This window comes from Ambystoma mexicanum, chromosome 1q (genome assembly GCF_040938575.1).
Source record: "Ambystoma mexicanum isolate Mex_15411 chromosome 1q, UKY_AmexF1_1, whole genome shotgun sequence".
Classification (NCBI taxonomy): Eukaryota; Metazoa; Chordata; class Amphibia; order Caudata; family Ambystomatidae; genus Ambystoma; species Ambystoma mexicanum.
The window spans coordinates 416,571,436-416,590,243 of NC_090922.1; the positions used below are offsets into that span (position 1 = coordinate 416,571,436).

The following is an 18,808-nucleotide window of genomic DNA, read 5'->3' on the forward strand; positions in this document are numbered from 1 at the left end:
TCTTCTTATAGAGGCAGAGAATCATATGGAGTTGAGGTTTGGCATGCTGAACCTGCTGAAATGTTATGAGTTGTGTTGTGGGACATTGACTAACTTTTAAAACCTATTGGAAAGAGATCCAAGTGATTGGGCCAGGCAGAAGAAGCCAAGAACAAAGGGTATTGCTCCGGCCTCCTTTTTTGTTTTATATAGGGCCATTGAGCTCATAGGATTTGGACTAAGAACTATGGGCATCATCACAAGTTGGGTGGTGCGGTAACATGTGGCGGTAATGGCGTTACTGCTGAATTACTGCACCGCCCAACTATGAGTTGGGTGGAAATTTGAAGGATTCACCTCCAGCTCTGAGCTGGAGGTAAATCTGCTGACTTTCTGCCCATTTTTGGCACAATTACTGCTGAGCAATTACCGCCACAGTAATTGCGGTGAAAATGCCCCATTGAGTCCCATGGACTCCCACCGCCACTTGTGATGTGGCAGTAAAACCGCTGGACCAAGTGGCGGTAACGGTAATTGCGTTGGGCGGCATTCTGGCGGATTTACTGCTGGAATACCGCCCAGTTTGTGATAAGGCCCTATTTCTTTTGGACTTTGATGGGCATCCTTACTTTTAGTTGGTTAGGCAGAGAACTTCCCTCATAGTAGGGCTAGATAGACGTTGTCATTTTTTTTTTTTATTACACACCATTAACATGGCACTTCTTAGTCCGAGCCATATTTCTTGTTCGCCACAACAGACAGACAGATATAGACAGGCAGGCAGATAGACATACGTTGAATTGGAAAGTGAATTGGAAGTGTTCTGCGGTGACTGAGGCCCCAATTTGTTTGTTTGCTTTGAACTTGGGAATACACGTCCCCTTTAAACAGCTGATCCTGCAAGGACTCATGGGACTTTAAAAAGCCTACCCTTCGCGATCGCGAAGCGAAAGTGAATTGGAAGTGTTCTGTGTGTTCAGCGGGGTGAGGCGAGGGCAGAAAAGTAATCTTGGAGATAAAAATCTCTGGCTGTCCAGAAAACAATACGGTAAGCCCTCCCCACTATCATTCTTCATGGTGCACACTTATTTCTGCATACTCGGTTCACCGGTGTGAACATAGCTTATTTTCTTGCCGGCGCTTGGAAAAAGCTGCAGTGGCTTTGACTGTTTCCTGGATTCCTGTTTTGGATTTTTGATTTTGAACTATGCTGTGAGTTGAGCTCACAATACTAGAAGGTGAATACCAAGTTTGATTATTAGCACGCTTATCTTTTTTTAACATCATTACTTAGGTGCTGTAATTTTGTTTTCTTTAGGCTTTTGCATTCTAGGCCACGCCTTTTTGAGAACACGTGTTATATATTGAGAACGCGCACGCTTCAGCGCAGTGCCTTCGACTGGTGCTTGGTGCTCTATCTTTTTTTTTAAATTTTTTATTTTTAGCAGCTTTCCCAGCTTTGAGCATCAACTGGGTGAGCAATCTGAATCATTTGATTTAGTTTCCGTATTATATATTTTCTTAGTGCCGAGTCTGTATTTTGAATGAGGTTTGCCCCTGTCGATTCATGTCATTTTGTCAGTACACACTAAAATCGAATATGCCTGATGTGTCAGACTTGTTGTTAAACTCACCAAAAACCTTGTGCAGCAAATAAAAAACTATTGTTAGAACTGCATGGAAAACCATTATGTTGACCCCAGTTCTCAGAACCCCCTTATCAAACAGGGCCATTCGCACATTTTGTGCAAGAAGAAAAGAGTGCATGGTGGGGGAAGGTCCCCTTAATGCATCTTCAGTGGGACAACGGACTCGGGCAGCAGTGTTGGACCGTTTAGGCAGCGGCCTACCTATAGATCTTATCACTTCTGACATATCTGATGTTAGTATTCTAACAATTGCTACTACGCCAAACAAAGAGAAAAGCAGTAGTCCTACAAATCACATGTCGCCAGTAAATGAAGGAATTGAACCTGTCTCTGTCAGCGGATATTTCGATTCTTGCGAGTGCTAAAGGGTCTAATGGCTCCTCTAGCCCGAATATATCGAATTATAATGGCCCAGGCTCAATGGACTCTTCCATACGCTCTAATAGATCCATTGCAGTTTATTTCCTCCAACCGACACCACGACGCAAATTACCTACTGACAATGCAGATAGTCCCTCAGAAAATCTGGCTCTAATTGAAATCACATTTGCAGCGATAAATACCACCGTGGCCAGTTTATTTAAACTATTTGAAACATTGGATTCAAAGATATCAGTCCAAAATAAACAAACCCAACAAATACTAGATTGGATCGCAACTGTTTCACATGGCTTGTGCATTCAAAAAAATCATCTTAACACAAATTTAACTGAGGGACTGTCTGGACTGTCGACTGTGATTGGCCCACAGCCTGATACTAATGCATCTGTCTCGGTTTTGCCTACGTTTAAGAATATCATATGCCCGATTGAACCTCAACCTGATGTGGTAATTCTTAATGACTCTTGGGTTAGCATAGATGAGGGCCCTAAAAAACAATGGCCCAGCTCACATGGTGAGTCCCGTGTATCATGCGTCTAGCATCCCGAGTATGAAAATGCGTATCAAAAGCACTTGTCCAACTTCCAAAGTGGCCTCACGCAAAATGGCACCCACTGTATCATCCAATCGTGTCACACAGCCACACAATGGCACAGCAATGTCTATACTCACAGTGCACCCAGTCACAGTGCTAGACACCGAGCCAATTGCCCAGAAAAGCTCTGTCGTAACCCCTTTGTCAGCAAGGGAGCCTACAAATCAGGGAGATCAAACACATAGTGTTCAATCTAATAATTATGCTCCCCTGTCGGACTTGGTGGATTTACTTGATTCCACAACGGATCAATTTCCCCTTCCTATGAGACACAGTAAACACTCAGACTGTCAATTTAGTTCAGGAAGTAATCTATCAACTAAGTCCAATAAATCTATCAAAGCGGTAGAAGACAGAGACTTAAGAGAACACACCATGTCCATCAAAGCAGCGGTGGATGCATATTTAACTCAACGTGCCATGCAAGCCTCGATAAACAATCCTTCTAAATTGGCAACAAAAGAGATTATCTTGCCATCGCAGAGCATTAACCAATGCATGGTGGATGATGTTGTTGTAAACAATCTCCGCTCTCATTCACAACTCAATGACTGCCTAAGGTGTCTTGCTCTAACGGGGCTCAGTACACATCCATAGCACCTAATCGAGGCATGATCAACAAACCCCTAGCAAAATTAAACCATTCTGAATGCTTAAATAAGAACTCTTTTAACAACTGTCACTCTCTTATCATAAAGTGTTGTGATGCACCCTTTGATAAATATGACCTTTGCCGTTCAAGTGTTTTGAATATATTTGGGGATGTAGTCAGTTTGGAGGATATTTCTTCTGGGGATATCTATCAGGTGGAGTTTGTGTGCAATCAAAATCTCTCCATCGTACGGCCATGGATCAAATCGGGCTTGGTCCTAAATATGATCTGGAAAGCCAAGATGGAGTTATTTAAAATGGGTTTTTTGGTTGCCCAAGACCCAGAACGTTTAGCCCAAGAAAAAAAACATTTTAATTGGGAATAAGGACACTGTTAAGTGTAAAGCTCAGTGCAGCCCAATTTGTTCTTGTTCATATTGTGGTCCCTTTGTGCCTCAGAATCGAGAGCACGGTCCTATTAACCAGACATAACAACTAGGCGAAGTATCATCAAAAAAGTTTTCATTAGCCATTTGGAATACAAGAGGGCACACCCATCTGCAATGGGGTTCAAACCACCTCTTAAACCAATTTGACATAGTGATTCTACAAGAGACGTGGATGCTTGTGGCTCCAGTCTGGGATGACCATGAGCTCTTGTTGGTACCAGCTATGGCCGCTCAAAAAGGGAGAGCAACTTCAGGCCTAATGGTGGCGGTCAAAATTAGTAGTGGCCCAAGGATCACCAATTGGGCATCTGCGAACAACTTTATTGAAATGGTAAAGGTTTCAAGAGCTTCCGATTTTGTAGCCGTGATCAACTTGTATCGCAACCCCGTGGGTTTATCAGATAACAACTTCTTTAAAGACCTATCTGCTGTTATAGAATTAGCGTCGCATGCCCCAAATATTCTGGGCATCATTATGGCAGGCGACCTCAATTTGGATTGTCTGGGGGGTGGTAAATCCACTTGCACCCGAGATACGGAGAGGTGGTGGCGCAATTTCGTTAAAGGTCGTAATTTTCATATGACAAATGGTGCCGTTGTGGGAGATATTCCTGCCCATTACACTTGGCAAAGAGGCTTGTCTAAATCTATCATAGATTATATCTATCTCTCTAGCTCTCCCTTTCAAAGTGCACTTGGGTTTGAAATCATCCCACAAACCGCCAGTGATCACAATATTCTCTCCTTACATTGGCAATGGGATCAGGAGCCGTCAGGTAACACACAGCAGTGGTATACTCAAAAATTGATCATTAATAATGCCAAGACTCGCTTTAGATGGTCCGCAAATTCGCTTCTTGCGTTAAATAAGGCTATTCTTGATAATCAAATGGAGCATAACTATGCTTCCTATGTAGATGTGCTATCATTCTTCCAAAACATCTACTTTCTCATACCCAATTCTCGAACCAGCCACATTCATAGGTTTGATTTTTTTTTTACCCAACAAATGAAAACAGCCTATAAAAAAGCACTGGGAGCTAATTTGAAAATTCCTTTAAGTGAACGTACTCAAGCTCCAAAGCCATCAAGTGCAAATATAGGAACTGGTCACGTGTCAGAAAAGCTTTATTGTTCCAACTTGATAGTGAGGCCTTCATGTCTGCAATTAAGAATAGAAACTCGGCGCAAGTATGGACTCTGTTGGGGTCTAGCTCACAACAATCACAAGCTAGTTCTTAACTCAATGGGGTTTCTGAAGCCCAATGGTTGGCTCACTTCGCTCAGTTATATGCGGATCCAAGCTTTATTGAACATAAATATGAAAGTCAATCTTTGACAGGCTGGCAAGTAGAGTGTTCTGAAGATATTATTGAGGACCTCATTCGCAAATCATCAGCTTCTCGTGCGGCTGGACCTGACGTTCTGTCAAACTTTATGTTCAAGGCAAATTCTAAAAATTGGGCTTGCATTTTAAATAATGTCTTCAAGCAGATCTTATTGTCTAGACAACTACCCGACTCTTGGCGAACATCCTTGATTGTGCCAATTTTCAAAAAAGGTGATCGGGGACTTCCCACCAGCTATCGCCCAATCGCCTTGCTGGATGCACCTGGCAAAATATTCGCAAGATTAGTCCTGAGAGATTTCAGCTTGTGGATACAAACATGTGAGCAACGTGATCCAAACCAGACTGGCTTTGTGGCGTGTCTTGGGACAGCAGTTAATCTTCTTACCTTGAATGCTCTCAAGGACCACGCACAATCATCTAAACAACCCTTTGATTTTTGCATTTGTGGACCTGCATTCAGCTTTCAATTCAGTGTCGAGAGGTAAACTGATGTCAAAATTGATGAATGCGGGGTGTTCAGCCACCTTCTGTGATATCATCTGCGCCTTGCACTCAAACACCACCATAAAGGTCAGGCTATCATTGGTAGGGTTGTTGTCTGCTGCCATAGCAACCTATAGAGGGCTGAAGCAAGGATGTGTACTTGCTTCTGCCCTCTTTAATTTTTTCATCCATGATGTTATGTTTGCCTTTTCCAAAATATGTTCGGACTCCCCAAGCTTAAGGGTTTGGTGTTTCAGGCTTTATGGTATGCGGATGACCTGGTCCTCATCTCAAAAAACGCTAGTTAGCTTGCAAACTCTTATCGACCTTGAGTGCGTATCTGGATGAGAATGAATTGATCATTAACTTAACAAAAACCCAAGTTGTGATGTATGCCCCAAAACTTAACCACAGATTGAAAATGGATTGGGAAATCAAAAATGTAAAATTTGAAATTGTGCCCAATTACCTATATTTGGGGCTCTTATTTGTTGGGTCTTCGCATGCTGAATCACATTTAGGACAGGTTAACAATAAGCTTGACTTAGCCATCTCACAGACACGGCTTATTTTATTCAAATATGGTAAATTTTCCACTGATCCTGCAGTAACATACTGGCGACAGAAGGTGATCCCTACCATGTTATATGGTTTGGAGACCAAAAACATTATTCCAGTGGCACTGTTGAACAAATTAGAGGCAAACTATTGAAGGTCTGTCCTCCGAATTCCAACATAGATACCTGGTCCGTGGCTACGGCATGAGTTGGGTTTGACCTCATTGTTATCAGTGTATGAATGGCGCCTGTGTGCCCTCTTTCGAAAATGTCTAGTATATCACAGTAATGACACCCTATTGGCACGCCTGGCTGACTACATGCTCTCTTCATCTCATGTCTTTGTACGTAAGTGGTCAGCTTGCATATTTAAAATAATGGCAAGGGCTGATGTATCAGTTGACACTTTAGTGAACAATCCGAATCATGCAAAAGACAAAATCTATAGAGCAGATTGGATAGAGACCAGATCTAAATGTCTTGCATACAAAGATTTTAAGTCCTTTGGATTTGAACAAAAAGGGCTTAACGTGATGGAAGCATATTGGCGAAGAGCCCCATCTCCATTTTTGAGATCGGTGATCTTACGCTTTCGCCTTAATTTGTATCCAACGCGTGAGATTCTGGCCAGAAGAAAACGTATTGATCCAATTGAGATCCATTGTAGATTCTGCTTTGATACTGCTGTTAAAGAGACAATAAAACATCTTATTGTAGATTGTCCGGCTCTTACAGAGCTGAGACTAAGATCATTTAGTCGTCATTTATTGTACTTTGGCCTAATGTCTTCTGAAAATCGATGGCCAGCCATACTAGAGACTGAACTAATGAGCATAAGGATAGCCACGTTCAATTTTTTGAATGCACTGAATTTGGGTATAGTTAACGATATGGAGCTTGAGTAGAGACTGCAAAGCTACATTTTGTTTATGTTGTAATATCACAGATAACCGCGACACAATAAGAGGGCATTGCTAATCCTTAATTAATGCATTAATTGAGTTTAGACCTGCAGGTTTCCACATTAATTGTAATGTTACTTTAGGCAGTTGTTTTTAGGTTATGCCAATTCATGTTTTTGTAGTGTTTTGTAGTGTTTTCCCTCTGGTGCCCTTCTCTCATTGTTTTATTGTTTTATTATAATTCATTTTTATTACTACTACAAATGAAAGTATTATTGTCTAAGTGTATTTGTTCATTTTTAATGATGTAATGTAAAAATGTGTTTTGAAGAGTTTACTCGGCTGTATTCAATAAAAACAATAAAAAAAGACATGTTGAATGGCAGAGCAACAGACATAGAAAGGCATGCACACACAGACATAGGCAGACAGACACAGGCATATACAGACATAGACAGGCAAACACACAGACATAGACAGACAGACAGGCCCTCAGATAGAGGGGGGAACAACAGAGGATGGGACAGAGACAGAGCAATAGAGAGATTCAAACACAACCTACAAACCTTGTGGATCAGTTTCTTGCAGAGGTTAGGCTGTTGAAAAACTACCCTATGAAGTAAGGGATCAATAGGCAGGAAAATTAACTCTAGCACAGCAAACAGGAACAATTGATGGCTTATGTGGGAAAATTCAGGGTCCCAACAGTCCCCACGCATTTCTTTAAGGGAAGATGTGGCCCCACTTTTCACTAAAAGTGATGGTAGAAACAAAAGAGCAGGGACCATAGCCAGCTACATTAACACAAGCTTTAGGTGTGTTAGTTCGTAAAAAGTCAAATGAGATAATCTTGTTCATGTAGTAAGATATCTCTGTAAAATTGTCAAGCATATATCTTGGCAAGAATAATTGCAGCTAGAATAATAACTCCTGTTTCTTCAATGAGACTTGTATGGGAATTAATGAGTCAAAGTGCATTTGAATGTAATAGCATGGGCAAGTAATCAATGGACTATTCTCTTTGTTGTCACTTGACATAGAAAAAGACTCAGATTGAAAATTCCAGCTTTTAAAGCAATTCATTTGTGTTAAGAAACACTTTAATTGTGTTAACCTATTACAGAAAGAACTTCCCTCCAGGTTCCACACTTAAAGTTGATTTCAGCCCAATTTTCAATCTCAAGAGGCATAAGACTGGGTTGCTATTATTTGCATTGTTTATTAATCTTTTGACTGAATAAATGGATCTAAAAATAAGTAAAATTGGAAAGTATTTGGATTGAGTCAGATACAGTGATGTGACAAGAAATCAAAGAGTGTTTATATGTTCATGGAATGGAACTTTAATATTTTTGACTGATCCTATACAGTAACCGCCACTCCTTTTTGGGAAAACAGAGATTCAAGATGTGATCAGGAATCATAAACTGCAGGTTTAAGTTTGCTGTTTGTGTGATGAATGTTGATGCCTTGGCAGAGTACCCCCTTAGTTTGGAGATAGAGGTCTGTAAATATGTTTTTTGATGGGAGGAAAATTAGTTTGAAATAATGTAATATTGATCCATTAATTGATGCCTTTAAAAAGATCTATTGAGTATTGGAATCCAGAGTACTTCACTACAAAGGACTGTGTGCGCCAAGTTATGAATGGGACTACAATTTCCAGACTTCGCAGATATTGCTGCCCTACTAAATTAGAAGTAATATTTGAATGGTTTGCAAGTGGTAACATCCTTGTTATATAGATGGAATGGACCATAAATACTACCAATGACAGATCTTTCCATCCAAAGGCGTATTGATGTTGGTTTGTAAACTTTTGCATTAAAACGAATTTGTAGGGAATGATAAACAAACACACCCTTTTAACAGAAGGAAAAAAGGGAAATTGAGGTTTTTATGTGATGGAAGGATTGAGAAACTGAGAGATAAGGGTTTTAAGCACTTGAAGGATTTATTTTTGAATACAGGCATGACATCCTTTGTAGAGTTGAGGAAGAGATGCGGGACACCAGGTAAAGAATTGTATAATTATTCACATATATTACAGGGTAACTTTCAAGGTTGTGCATTATTGAAATGTATGAGAGCTGGGCTCAATTAAGAGACAAATGGAGAGAAAATGTGATTAAGCTTACAACATGCACAATTGGCACCAAGATCAGGTTATTGCAGTTGAAGAAATGTTCAAAACATTTACTTTTCTGTTGACACACTTAAAATGATGGGCTTTAATACTTATTGGTTTTCCTGATAAAGTGGTGTCCCCTCATCATTTGCCTAGTGTAGACCAGGGTTTGCTTTTCAGCAAGTTTATTTTTATCTGCTAATCTGTTGTGAGAGAGCACTTGATATATAAAACTCCGTGGTCCCTTACTCAGACTCTTTGGAGACCTGGATGTTCGGGATATCGAGACATGGCAGAACGATAACTGCTATGAGATGGACATTTATTTGTAAGCATATAAATACTTTGGTGTCCACTTTTCTCAGCCTTCTACATAGTTCAAGTAAAGCACATAGCAACAGTTTGCTCACTACATGATGTGCCGAATATGTGACCTCATTGTCTCAGTTGTACATTAAAGTAATGTTTGATCTTTTTGTAGCTTTTTGACGTCGATAATGATGGAAGCATTACCGAAAATGAATTTTCTGCTCTTTTGCGATCATCATTGGGGGTTCCAGATCTTAATGTTTCCAAATTATTTCAGGATATGGATGCAGATAAATCTGGAAAAATTCACTACTGTAAGTAGTTTTGTTATGGTGAATTCCTTTACCAGTATAATTGTTATGTTTAGAATCAAATATGGGGCTTTGTTGATATCCATATATGGGACTATCAAGTTTCTTGTGGCATTGGAAAACATTAATTTAGAGTTTGGTCTCAGGCAAACATCAAATACTGAACCTGAGCAGAGGAGCTTTTCTTAAATAGGAAGTTTTATGAAAATCAGCATGAGTATGAGGTACCATCCTTATGCTCTCCAGGAGAGCCTCTATGATGGGTATTTGGCAAGTCGAGATGGTGCTACGTATGGCTTTGTAATGGTATGAGGAGGGGAGGCTGAGAGAGACCAAGTCCTTCAGCCCCTTATAGCTAACAAATCACAGAATCGTGCCACATGCTTCTGCAACACACTTGAAGCTATTTGCATACTTGCGAAGGGGCTGTTTTATTCACAATATTAATCCTAGCATGCCTGACGTGCCAACATACAAATATCACATGGCCACCTATTTTTAAACATACTATGTAAAATTGTTAGTTCACTTTTGGCGCTTCGAAACTGCTTGCTAATGATTTATACACTTTCTCATGGGTTTTCCTGATAAAGAAAGTGGTGTTCCCTCATCATTTTGCAGCTATCTTCTCTGCCTGCCCTTCACCATTGTTTTTGCGCAATTGCATTTTTCTGTCTACTTCTTCTTCTTGCCCTCATCTGCTTTCGTGTTTACCTGCACGTCTGCTCTTAGCATATTGTCTTTTTGCTTTCTCCTGGCATTTGCATTCTGCTATCTTGTGCTGTCTTACTCCTATATCCCTTCCCCTTTCCTCCATTCCTATGGAAATGGATGGGATTGGAGCATGATGCGGAGCAACACAGTAAATTGAATAAAGAAAAGTGACACTAAGTGTAGGTATTGATGGAGCCAAGCCCAACTTCGATCCACCCTCCCACATGCTTCTCTCCCTGTTTGCTACTCTTGTTCGCCTCACAGACAGTGCAGGCACAAGCTTTGGAGACTGGGATTTTTTTTAGTCAATTTTAAATTATTGTTTTCCCTCCTTTAACAATGTTAATCTATGTCCCATTCATTTGGGTTTAGACATGGTACATCATGTTATGCAACTTTTGTTGATCTGGAGTGTTTGAGACACAAGCGATCATGGTACTTAGTGCACAGTCTTTGTTTTCTCAGGCAGGGCCGATTGGCCCATGTGCGATGGTGATCATTGATCTTCCGTTACACCACAGCGTACAAGCACCGGAATTCAGTGTCATTGAAAGTGATTTGCCTACTTTTAGCACAAACTCCAGCAAAGGTAACTTATTTCCAGCAGCTCACTGAACTGTGTACCCTAAACCCATTAATGCCTCAAGTGGTGGCAGCTACCAGTATAACCGTTGAGCATCCCATCATACCTAACTCCAAGAGTACTCATGGTGGGTTATCTCATCCAGCAATTTCCGGCCCTTAAGCTGGGGCATCTGAAAGACATATTTAGCCTTAGCTATCTTGCTCTTTTTCAGACCATCATTTGTGCACTACACCAGGGCCATATACTACGCTTCAGACTTCACTTATGGCTACTAAGGATTTACTGCCTGCATCATATCAGTGCTGTGATGAAGATCCTGCCAGCAGGTACTAACCCAGCACTTCACAAGGCATTGAAGCTAGTCTCTACATGTGAAGTAAATGACTGTTCACAGCTATTTTTGACCCACATACATGGAAAGAAATCAAACTGCAATCAACCACTCTAGGTTGCCCTCCTTGCCAACACAATTTGGGTGACGCACCCTTTTCTTCAGAATCTGGATGAATCAATTACACCACTCAGACCTTGTGTGACTTTGCCTTCCACCACAATCTTTGAATTTTCAACCAACGGTTGGCACCTCCACCTGCAGAAATGGGCTTTGGGGTATTCTATAGGTTGCCTGAATCTGCACCAGATATCATGGCCCACATAGGCTAACACGCAAACCTTGCTGGTGGGCCTGATCCCCTCTTCTAGAATGTGGTCACCACAACTGAAGAGCTCTTTTCTGTAAAAATGTAAGCAGATTATCGCAATGCCACCCGAGATCCTGTTTAAGGTTCTGGTGACCCCTGCTACTACTGCCCTGCTCATGCCCCATCAACATCTTCCACTTGTGGTGCACTGGGCTCCTCTTCTATTGCCACTGGTATCTGCACTTTTGTCCCCGGTATTGTAGTCTCCAACTATTTTCTCAATGATTATGCCACCATTGAACACCTTCCAACTAGATAGTACTCCCCTTCCGCAATCACTGTACAGGGATATGATGGAAGAAGAAGATATGGAAGAGGAGGACCACCTGTATATGGTGAAGGCTTTCCACTAACACAAGATGGGGGGGTTCGTGCCATGCCCCATTTTTCAGACTACATAGCATGAACTGGTGGATATTGAATATATGGCCACTGCTGTCAGGCAAACCGGACAGGTCGGGCATTTCACTCCAGCCTGACATCCTAAAAAAGACCTGAAGGCTCTGAGAGTCGCACTATTCTACGACTCAAGTTAGCGGGAAACTTGGTGGTCAGCTCATGACTCTTGTGTATGAAAAACTGTGCCTGATATCTAATACTCTGGCTCTATCCGCAGTGGTACCCGCTGCATTAGCACGGAGCAACAGGTTCCTTGTCGGGGTCAGGTACACCATTCTCTACACCAGCTGGGAATGAAGAAAAGACACTTGATGCCATTGATAGCAAACATTAGTTAAACAGTTTCTTGCACCTGCTACAAAAATTCTGATACCATCCTTGCAGCTTGCAATCTCAGGTTTGTCGATAAAATGCATAATTTCCCAAGATCTGCCATCTGACCAAGTGTACACTTGTAATGGACTCCTTCCGCTCATGGATTCCTCATCTTTGATATTGATCTCCCAGCACAGCTGCACTTGGGAAACTCTTCAGCTGCCAGGGCACGCAGTGCTGCTCCGCCCAATGCCTCTACCCACTGTGTCTGTTCGCAAGTGCAGTACTGCTGCACCCGATGCCTCCACGCACTGCATCAGATTTGGTACATATAGAGGTACTGCGCCCTGGGACCTTAGTTCTTTTTCTGCGCATTCTGCTCGCTTTGGGAGCACTGCTTTTTTTTATATATTGCGTTTCTCCTTCTTATTCGACGAAATGCCGAATCCGGCGAAGTCCTCGGCATTCAAGCCCTGCATTGAATGAAGTTGCTAAATGTCCATCTTGGACCCGCACCGCAACAGACTTTGCTGTCTCGGCAAATTGCTGTTATGCCAGTCGATGCATCTTACAGACACTTTGAGAACAGCTTTGCGTGAGGCTAAGCTGTACGTCTTTCTACACAAGAGGAGGGTTCAAGGTCGCAGGGAATGGAGGGTGTGGACCACTGAGGAATAGTACCCAGTCTGGAGCAACAAGAAAAAGATGCACCATGAAAGATCCAGATTTCCATGCAGTTCTTCAAGGCACGATTATTCTCGTAGAAGAGGAGCCGCCACTCCAGGGAAGCCCAGAGGATTAGGCTCAGCAGGTACCATTTCCAACCCAATCCTCTACTCCATAGGAACGGGAGGCCTTCAGGCACAAGATATTTGAGATCTTTGGCAAGGCTCCGGCAGCTCCAGCCCCAATGTTGGCGGCCTCGGCCAAGCCATCGGTTCTCACCACACTCGGACAGGCCGACAGTGACTGAGAGTAGACGTGACAAGATTTTGTTGAAAGGTTGTACCCTTCTGTCTTCGGACGTCAGTTCTCTGACCTCAGCGCACCCTTACATGGTGGCGCCAGCCGACGCTGGAGTCCCGAGGAAATTTGCCCCACTCCACAGAGGCACAACATGTCACGTTTGAAGGACATTTATGCTTTGGAATGGGACCCCCATCCCTTTTGGACAGGAACCCCTCCATGCAAAAGAGGTCAGAGACTTTCCGGAGGAGTTTTATGGAGACCTGGTAGACCTTGCATCCAACTTGCAGAAGGCAAGTGGCCTGGACACTGCACCAGGGGTTAACATGCTCCCAGCTCCAAGCCCAGACAAGCTACGAGCTGCTTAAAGCGCTTGGTGGTCACCTAGGGGTTGTCTGTTCCTCGCACATTAAGGTGCAGTATGAGTTGATGGACATTTTAGACGAGGTGCCAAAGAAAGAGAGCCTATTGCCATTCAGTAAGGCAGTAGAGGGAGCAGTTATTGATCTCTGCACCAAGCCAGCCTCAGTACTCACTGTTGACCCAGACCTGGCTAAGAAACACAGGCCGGCCCCTTCTGACCCTATGCTTCTCCCAGCTCATGCATCACCAAAGTGTTTGGTGGTACAGGCTGCTAGGTCAAACATAAAGACCACATGGTTTCCACTCTCGCTACCTGGCCTGAAGCCTCGGTCTCTGTTGTGTGAAATGCCTCCTGTGCCCTGGCCAAGTTCTCTTTCGGTCTCTGCTCCATCATGTCAGAGGCAGCCAAACACTTACCTGAGGGTGAGATGCGGAATGGCGTTTGAGCCTCTGGTTAGGGACAGCAAGGAAGCCTATCAACAAATCCTTCAGGCAGGTCTGGATACTGAAGACTTTGTGGCGGGAACCAGGGCCACCAGCATGCTCTTCTGGAGATTTTCTTAGGCCAGGGCGTCAAGTTTTGCACCAGATATTTAAAAGAAACTTTAGGACATGCCTTTTCATGGCATGAACCTGTTCGGCACTAATGCCCATCAGTCCTTGCAGTTGGTCCAGGAACAGTGGCCAGAAAGTCCCACATGCAGGGATTTTCACCCATTCGCCTGCTCCCCCAGCGACAGAGTGGTTAGATCAGGAACTCCTCAAGTGGATCTCTTTGCTTCCTGTGTGAACAGGAAGTGCATGTGGTTCTGCTCCAGAGAATTCCCTCGTCGGGGAGCTTTGAGGGATGCCTTGACAGTTGAGTGGAACTTTGACGACCTCAATGCATTTACGCCGATCCCTGTGACACTTCTTTTTTTCTCAAGAGCCCACGCCTATTCGGGTCGACGATGATCTTGATCCCTCCAGATTGGGACCGTAGAACATGGTACCCCAACAGAGGTAGGGGGCCAGTGGTGCATCCATAGGAAGTGCCTCAACTGTGCCCTCTGCAGCACTTAGTGTGAAACCCCTGCGAAGACGTCTCCTCCCACCGTTCCCATGTGTGAGGCCGGATATTCAAGTTTGGCAAGGAATGGATGCTTACCTCTTCCGATGCCTGTGCCTTACAGATCATTCACCAGGGATACGGCCTTCCTTTTGCTCTTCGCACTAAGGGCAACCAGTCCTTGCCTCCAGCACCCCTCCTGCTGGAGGAAATTCATCCGCTTGTGGCAAAAGGGGTCTCGGAACAGATGCCCTGCTCGGAACAAGGCAGGGATTGGTATTCAACCTATTTTCTGGTGTCGAGGGAGGACAGCTGTCTGTTACCCATCCTGGATCTGCGGCTTCTGAACTTGTACTTGTGCAAGGACAAGTTCAAGATGGTTACTCTCAGTCGTGCAAGAGGAGAACAATTGATCTAGTGGGATAGCGATAGCGATCAGGGGAATGGTAGGCAAAAGGCAGGGGGAGGGGCCCGTGTGGGGCTTGACCTTTTGGTTTTCAAACTACAATGGCGCTTGTTGATTTGTGGCTAGATTAGACATTTCCTGGAATAATAAAAAACAAATGGCACTATATTTGTCCCTAACAAATATCAAAACACTGTATTCATTAATAGAAATTGTTGATCTATCTGAGCATGCAAATTAAACATGATACTTTTTGACACACATCTCTTTAGGGAATGTCTTTTAGTCTAATCTGTTGATCATCATTTACTCTAAAACACACAATTACAAAAATAGCTTAAACATACTTGGATTACCATTGCATTTGAACTGCATAGGGCTGGAAACCGTGTCAGTAGGCAAAAGTATCATTTTCCTACAAAATTGTCCAGGAAGTTAACACAGCTATGACATGTGACGTATTAATGTTCATTTTAAGATATTACTGTATTTTATTTGTAATAAATACTTTTATGTATGCAAGTTGGTAAGTGAGTAAAACAGAAATGCAATACTTCAGGCAAGCCCCTACGTTAAAGTCAATGCACTTTGTAGTTGCCAGTAATCATCTGGCTTCAGTCTCTTCAATTCAGTACAAGCATTGGCAAAGACAACAGTTTTGGCTTTTGTGTAGCATGCGATAGGCATTTGTCAGACACTGCCATAATGGCATTGCTGGAACAAAAGATAGCAACAGCCGGAAATTGATGTGGTGATCTACGCTTATGGCATGAATGCCTAGCATATGCCTATCTGTTACCTTCACACAAGCCAAAACTGTTGACTTTGTTTAAACAAGCCAATCTTGTTAAAACAGGACCTCAGTGCTCTGGACTATCACTGTTATACTCTTTTTAGCTGATCTGGTGAGTCTCTCTTCTGGTCCTTTGATCCCTTGCTGGTTGCTCCTCTGGTCCATCCCTCTTTTGGTCTTTGGCTCGCTGGCGAGTCACTGACAAAAACAACCAGAAGCAAAACGATTTAATGTTCTGTTGCTGCTTAAAGTGCACAGTTGCATGGTGTGTCCATGCAATCAAATACAGCATTTATTGGAGAAAGATATGGTAACAATAACCACTAATTCTACCTTCAACTAAAGGAATGTTTCCCGTTTGCACCACTGTCTTGTTACCAATAAGGAAAAGACTTTAGTAATGAAATTAAGTAACAGTTTAGGCAAGCTCAAAAATATATTTTTAATTCTCAATCTTCGAATAATGGGTGGACTTTGCTGACACGCGTTTCGACCCTTAAACTGAATGTCCTCCTCGGGGCTTTTGCCACCACAACAGTAAACAATTGAGATAATAACATCTAAACCAAATTTGTACAAACCATTGGCATACCATTGATGTGTCATAACATTGTGAAGAGCGGAAACAGTATATAATAATCATGATTAAATAATACAGACAATACAAAACAAAAAAAAGAAACAAGTGCAGGATTAGTTACAAATCAAATATTGATCAAACGGTCTACAAATATTTCCACTACAAATATAATCCACCGTCAATAGTGATTCGTTTTCTAAAAGGGCTATTTTTAAAAGAATATATGATATGATTTGAATAAAGTATACCTTATATAAACATGATTCTTGTGAATCTTTTTCTTTTTTGTTTTGTATTGTACTGTCTGTATTGTTTAATCTCCTCAATTAAAAATGTCTTTTTGAGATTGCCTAAACTACTTAATTTCATTACTAATGTAATTTCCTTATTTGTAACAATGCAGTTGTGCAAACGGTAAAAATCCCTTTAGCTTTGGTTTTTTATCTTCATAGGGCTTGAGGCTGTCTCCTTTTCCCCTCATTTGCACCCTTTCAGTGCCAAACTTACATTATTAAGTGGCTCCTTAAATCAGAAGATGGTTAGCGCAGTGGAATATAAGCCCATTCTACCTTCAACCCTAACTTACTGCCGCCACCTGACAGCGGATTTGGGTTGCTGGGTCAGGCACTTAAAACAGAAAAAGAGCCTTTACTTGTTGAATGGAGCACCAAATGCTTGGGATTGTTGGACTCCATCGACACCACCAAGAAATTACTAATTGAAAATCCAGATTTAGTGAAAAAACACCTGTATGAGTATGACTGGATTGAGTCCTCTGAGTTAGCGCATTCATCCAAACTTCATGGAAAATATTGCATAGCTCTCAACAAGCGTGGTCTAACTCTGTTGTATTTTAGTAAGTTTCCTTCGGCTGTGTTGCGACAGCAATTTCTAAGTCTTTGGGCCTCATTACGACCCTGGCTTCCCGTAATGAAGGGTGCCGGTACTGGACCGGTACCCTGCATTACGGGAGCGCCTATTACGAGGTTCCCTTTGCGGGACTCGAAGGGAACAGGGAGCTAATAACGGGCCGTTATTTACGTGCCGTTATTAGCTCCCTCCCCATTCCCATTGAGCCAATCGGGGCTCAATGGGAATGGGGAATAGTTCCTTCAAGGAGGAATTACCGGGTCCTCCAATGTTGGAATGACCCGGTTATTCCTCATTGAAGGAACCCGGTATTGGAGCCCAGTATGTAGGCAGCCATGGTGCTAATAGCACCATGGCTACCTCCATACTCGGAATGAGGCCCTTTGTCTTAACATCTTTCCGACAAAAGAAATTCTTGAAGCCAGGATACCGAAAAGCATGAGAGACTATAAATGCCGTCTTTGTGGTCACCCAATGGAAACACTATGCCACCTCTTTATGAGCTGTCAGGGCATTAAGGACATTCGATGTAACCTACTAGGCAGATTTTTTGTGAACAGTCGAACTCTATCCAAGAAAGATGTGTGGCTACACTTGTTACAGGGTTCAAGGCTATCTGTAACTTTCGCCTTGTTAGAGATGGTATCAATCATTTTCAAAAAGCTTGAAGGAGAGAAGTGATAAAGAAGTTTACTTTTGTATAATTGGACAGTAGGAGCCGCTAATTCTGCTCAGTTACAGTTTTTCTTGTTTTTTTTCTTTCTCCTTTCTTTCTTTCGTAGCAACTGGTTGAAATGTTTGTATCATATGCTTTAACTGTTATGGAATTCTTCTTTTAAATTCAAACTGTAAATGGTAAAAAGCTTCTCTTGAAGCTAAATGCTAATAAAAAATAAAAAATAACTTGCTGTACTCATCCCATCCACCGAAAAAACACAGGTTAGACAATGAAGCATACACCATCCGAAACTAACCCACCCCAGATACAAATAAATGCAACTCTCCACACTCCTTAAGCAGCTCTTTGGCAGACTAACATACAATCATACAAACCAGTACCATAGCAACAAAGTGCACACATTAACCAATGCTTCAGACAACTCACAAAACATTTAAATGTTACACTGCACAGAAAGTCCTATCTTTTCAGATCTGCATGCATCAATGATGTAACAAACCAACAATGCCCTCATCCCCCTGCTACTACATTAGCCCCCTACCCTAGATCTTGCAGATCCGGAAGCTCCTAGAAAGTGCGAAAATGGCAGATGGTGTGAAACAAAAGATGCAATAAAATAGCATAACAGTACATATCAAAAACTTTCCTTCATTCTTCTGTGGAGCAGTGTGTGGATGTAGGGGTAACAGGGGCAGGCGGCACT

At 42.3% G+C, this 18,808-nt stretch overlaps 1 protein-coding gene across 1 annotated transcript in view; it reads left to right on the forward strand.

The window, feature by feature from the left end:
* The window catches only part of LPCAT2 (lysophosphatidylcholine acyltransferase 2), a 1,163,987-nt gene that overhangs the window by 1,008,178 nt on the left and 137,001 nt on the right, over window positions 1–18,808 (forward strand). Inside the window, exon 13 of the mRNA XM_069639642.1 lies at window positions 9,547–9,688. Within this exon, the coding sequence (XP_069495743.1) occupies window positions 9,547–9,688 (142 nt within the window). The remainder of the gene's footprint in view (window positions 1–9,546; window positions 9,689–18,808) is intronic.